Raw genomic sequence first — 5,896 nt, forward strand, 5'->3', positions numbered from 1 at the left:
AGTGTTTAAAAAAAAGGAGGATTTTTTTTAGAAAAATCGGGAATAATACCTGGTAAATGTTTATAGATGATATTCCTATAAATTTCAAGAATAATCCTCGTGAAAATTATAAAAATACCTGTTGGTACCATTAAAAATTAAGGAAAATTTATAAAAAAATCCATAAAATACGTTGAAACCTCGAATAAGGCAGTTTGTCATATCGTTGTAAATGTGTAGGTCGCTTCACACTTTACGCTAAAAAACGATACCCTGCAAGGGCGTAAAATAACTTAACTTATTCGAAATCTTGCACGGTTTCCTAGAAGTTGGGGGGGCAAATGACAGGAAATAAAATAAATTATGATGGTGTAATTAATATCGCATTAATTAGACCTAATTTGATATGTAAGAAAAGCTCATTAAATGAGACCTGAAACCCTAAATATTTATTATTTTCATAATTAATAAATATTGGGAAAATCAGCTGCTAAATGGTTTCCTATTGATGAAATAATTTCTTGGAGATTGGCCTCCAAGAAACCAACTTCCTGCATTCTAGGACTCCAAAATATAATTTAAGTCTGAGACTTGCGCCAAGTCTCCTAACCCTAATCTAATTCAGGCTTACCCATGCCTATATATAAGGGGTCTCACTTCACAAATCAGAATTACGTTTTTAACTTGATTATTTGCATAGGATAAGATACGTAGGCATCTTATGAAGTCAGAATCGAGTCACAAAATACGAGAGCAAGATCTTGAATTCACGAAATGTAGCATTAAATACAACTTAAGTTTTTACCCATAACAATAAAATAAGTCAAAAATCCAAAAAGTCGTTCAGATTTTTCTAAGATTTCAGTCTAGCTTCAAAATTTTAAGCTTAAAACCCACCTTAAAATATCATCTTCATTGGCCTTCCTGATTTCACCCGCTATAGGAAGTACGCAATAGGAGATGTAAGAAATATATTGGTTTAATAGAGAATAATGATTAGCTAAAAAAGGAAAAACTAGCCGCTTAAAATAGCATAATCATGTCAATCACAATAATTATTTGTCCATGTTATTCCAATAATATGGTTGTAAAAATGATAATACAAAAAACTTAGACAGATTATGCTACTTTGTTTTGCAGTGCTAAAAAAACTTAAGCACGACAAAAAATTAACAGATTCTAGAAACAAGCTCTAAACAAAAGTAAAATTAACAGATTCTAGAAACAAGCTCTAAACAAAAGCAACCATATTATGCTTTTGCCTATTAGGGGAAAAAACAATATAGTATGCTTTTACTTGCAGCTATTTCTATATAAAACTATGAATTGTAAAATGACAATGACGTTGTTTTTTAAAAGAAGGAAAATAAGAATATTATCAAATGATAACGACGATTTTTGAAATAAATAAACAAATGACACCGATGTACGAAAAGGAAAGTAATGTTTTTCTTTTGGTAATAACGGATCCCACGTGTCCGAATATTAAATCGGAGTGGCCGTCAATCTGATTGTTAGGCCACTAATCTGATTGGTCATGTTCCAAAGCATGCTAGAGTTCGGAACCGGCCCCGATTAATTAATCTAAATCTGTGGTATACTGTGTATACTTATATAGTCTACCCCTGGGCCGTTTCTTATGACATGATGTTTATTTTTGGTGTACATATTTTTAAGTGTTTTAATCGTATAATTAAAATAATAATTTTTAATTTTTTTTTTATGAATAAAAATATATAATTAAAATTTTAATTTAGAAAAAAAATTAAAAAATATTATTTTATCTATACAGTTAAAATATTTAGAATTGTATATGAAAAATCAAATGACATATAAAAGAAAATAGTGGGAACATTAGTATCATAGATTGTAATGATATATTTGTAATAATTTCGTTATTTAACTAGCCTTGATTAATTATAAGTATAGCCTTCCTTGTACCGTAATCATCCCCCAAGACGTGGTCCATAATATTTTAGGTCCATGCTCATAAATATATAATAACAGCATGCACGTATGAAATAATCAAATAATCATCAAATAAAAGTATTAGTAAAAAAACATGCACGTATAAACTAATTAATGAGAATGTACATTAGTACGTGAAATTAGTTCCCATGATAAATAAGCTTAGTTGGTGTGTGTATATAAAGGTGACTGCATAAGACCAATGAATTATAGTTACAAGCACAAACTTGTGCCCAATACTCTTTCATACAATTCTCTATACATAATCGCAAAAAATGAAATTCAATCTCTCGAGAACAGGGAGTTGCAGCACTAAAAGTATCATCCCTTCAAATTACGTTAGATCAACTAACTCAAATTTTCTCGAAAATTCATCCGACATCCATTACATGTTCTCTGGCAAACCCCTAGTAACTAAAAGCTCCTCCGCGGTGTTCCACTGGCGTCTCGGTGGCTTTCTCCGAACACTCATAACTATCGTGCCATTCCCCGTGAATCTCCCAACTTGTCGTTGGCTAACGTTACCCAAAACACTCTCCATACAGCCCTCACTAGGTAAAAAAGTTACGGGGACTCTCTTTGGTAATCGAAGAGGTCACGTGAGTTTCGCGGTTCAAGATGATCCCCGGTGCGAACCCGTGTTGATTGTCGAGTTGGCGATGACAACTTCTGGTTTAGTGAGGGAAATGTCGTCGGGGTTGGTTAGGATTGCTTTGGAATGCGAGAAGGGACGTGTCGTAAGTGGAAAGCCGGGGAAGTTGTTTAGGGAGCCTAAGTGGAGTATGTATTGTAATGGTAAGAAATGCGGGAATGCATTTTTAAGAGGCTGTAATGATTCGGATTGGCATGTTCTTAATACGGTTCAGAGTGTTTCGGTTGGTGCTGGCGTGATTCCGGTTGTGGATAATGGTGGAAAAGAAAGTGTTTCTGAGGGTGAATTGTTGTACATGCGAGCTAGGTTCGAACGAGTTGTGGGGACACGTGATTCGGAAGCATTTTATATGATAAACCCCGATGGGAACGGTGGACCTGAACTCAGTATTTTTTTCCTTAGAATTTAGAAGATTTAGGCTACAGTTTGTTTCTCAGAAGATAACTTGATTTCTCGAAAATATTTTCTGGCAAACATACGGAGCCTTAGGAGCATAAAAAAGACAGATAGTTTATGTTCTGATGTTTACTTGGCTGGTTTGTTATTGTATGAAGTTAGGAGTAGTATTCATATCCCCCGAGTTACTTTTGCAGATTGTAATTTTAATGTTGCGAGTATGTTTGTGGTTGATGTTTAAGAGAAATGGGTACCAAATCTGCTGATAGAAGACTAATTTTATTATCGTTTATAGATTTAATTCCTCTTATATTTTGCTATACATTTCCATATACTTGAAATTTGCTTTGTCGGGAAGAAGAAAAAGAGTTGAATGTATTATGGTACCACAATGCATTAGAAACACTGGAGAAAATGTCCCTGCAGAACATTGAACATCATATTACCATAAAATATATATTTTCTTGATTGATTTCTGAAAAACAAGCAAATGAAGTTACGATGGTCAATAAAATAAAAATAAATTAGTTGAAAATAAATATACTAACCAAACCCTTGCTTCCAGCATTGCAGATACGCCACAACTGTACATGTTTTGCTGCCTCTTCTCCCCCCATAACTGATGCATTACCAGTACCTACCAACAACTAACAAGACTAAAAGTTAATAACAATGAATTAATTAACATAGAGAGCACATGCGAAACACTTAACACAACATACTTTTTGCATAATTGCATGTACACTATACATGATGCTTTACTGCATCTACTCTGGCATCTATGCAAAGTTGCAAACACAACTAATAAGTGTTGCCAAATGCGGTTGTTGGTTCAGCCCTCGTGTTAGAATTTTAACAAAAAAGAAACAACTCTAAGCATAAACCATAGTAGTCTATTTGATGATTGACACACTTGAACACACATTACACATACACTAATAGATATAAGCACATTTCCTGCATGAAAATGGATCTTCTGCAAATCTGTTTACATTTGACTTTAGACACAAAACAGATTCTGAATGAAGCATATCAAATATCTCACAGTGTATGCACAGGCACACCAAAAGAGTAAATTAGTCTTGTCCTGTATCAAATACTGAGAGTTAAATTTGGGGTGAAATGGCAGTTTGGTGACTAAACATCTCAAAAATTTACAACTGGGTCATCCAAGTCAAAAGGTTTGCAGTCAGGTCATTTTACACTTAACAATTTTCATTCGGATCACTTGCCGTTACATTTCATTAAAAACTTGACGAAATGCTGATTAAGTTTAGTGACTTGGCTTAAATAAATTTATTGTGGCATGTACAGTCAGATAAAACGGCGTTTTGGTTACTCAGGCTCAAGATTTACAATTTGCTCATCAAACTGATGAAATTTTCATTCAGGTCAGTGACCATTACGTCCATTAAAAACTGAAAAGAAAACTAAACGAAGAGCTCCCCTACAACCCCTCTTTTCTCTCTTAAAATTTCCGAAACATATAAATGCAATAAATAAATGTATCAATATATTCTTCAGTCCTCGTACTAAAATTGTTGCATATCAATTATACTTCCTCTGTCTCACCTAATTCTTTACCCCGAGGGATTGGGTTCGGCACACACTTTAACGCTCTTATAGAATATAATTACCTATATTTTTTTAAATTTTTTTCTAATGAATAAAGATATAATTTTTTAAATTTTTATAAAAAGAAAAAGAAAATTTTAAAAATAAATCATGGAACTATATTTTATAATAGTTTTAAGATGTGTGTCAAACATGAGAAAAAAATTATAAATAAATGACTAGAGGGAATAGTCAATTAGATAATTTATATTTCATAGACCTTTATAGATTCTTTTTACTTTTGTGAGTAGAAAACACATTTTACTACGAATAACCCTAAGATTAAAATATAGAGTAACACTATATGCTCCCGAAAGATATCTAAAAAATGATATCAAATAACATGTAATGTGATTTTATTTTTGGACTCGAATGTTTGCACGGTAATCTCTTATCATAAATATATTTTATATAATTATTTATTTTAAATGACTTTTAATAACTCATTCAACCCAACCCAAACCGAGCCAAACCGACGAACAAATGTCGTGTTATAATTTTTCAAACTGCTTTAATTGGGTCAGATTTTTAAAATGCATTTAACTCGGCCAATCCGACCCATGTTCACCCCTAGTTTCTGTGAGTAAAATTATTGATGATAATCCGTGTATTTGTTGTAAAGAGTTCTGGTAGGAGAGCCCTTGACTTTGTTGTGGGAGACTTGTTCGTTTCATTTTCTTTTCAATTTTCAGTGGACATAATGGTCAGTGGCTAAAGGAAAATTTTTTCAGTTTGATGACTAAATTGCAATTTTTGAGCTAGTTGAGTGACCAAAATGCCGCTTCAGCTGATTGTACATGCCACTATGAATTTATTTAAGCCAAGTCACCAAGTTTAGGTAGCATTCCGTCAAATTTTTAATGGAATCAGTATTACATAAATGGTCTTTACCAACATCCAAAATTAGTGTTGTCACAAAAAATGTTGCCTTATGTGACTTGAATTTGAAAATAATGATGTATGGCAAAATCATAATCAAATTTTGCTATAAATGTTGTCTTAGATTTGTTATGCCAACACCTTCTTTGGTGTTGTCTTCGAGAGGTGAAAAATTATTTTAAGAAAAAACAGGAAAATTATCCGCTCTTAGTAAAATAATTTGCCCGCATACAAGTTAAACAAAAATAAAAATGAGAAAACCCCAGACAAACACACAATCTATTCACACACAAACATTCATTCATCGCCTCTCAGCCTCTATATCTCGTCGCCGCTCATCCTCTACAAACACTCATAAAGATATACGCATCTCGCCGTCGCTCATAAAAGCTCTGCATCAGTTACTAT

General features: G+C 33.0%; 1 protein-coding gene across 1 annotated transcript; it reads left to right on the plus strand.

Annotated features, from left to right (window-relative positions):
• The first annotated feature begins 2,207 nt into the window (after positions 1-2,207).
• Positions 2,208-3,207, plus strand: LOC141710802 (protein MIZU-KUSSEI 1-like). Its single transcript, XM_074513330.1, has one exon. The coding sequence runs from the start codon at positions 2,223-2,225 to the stop codon at positions 3,006-3,008; it is 786 nt and encodes a 261-aa protein (XP_074369431.1). The 5' UTR covers positions 2,208-2,222; the 3' UTR covers positions 3,009-3,207.
• The last annotated feature ends 2,689 nt before the right edge of the window (positions 3,208-5,896 follow it).

The sequence above is a fragment of the Apium graveolens genome, chromosome 3, assembly GCF_009905375.1.
Source record: "Apium graveolens cultivar Ventura chromosome 3, ASM990537v1, whole genome shotgun sequence".
Lineage (NCBI taxonomy): Eukaryota > Viridiplantae > Streptophyta > Magnoliopsida > Apiales > Apiaceae > Apium > Apium graveolens.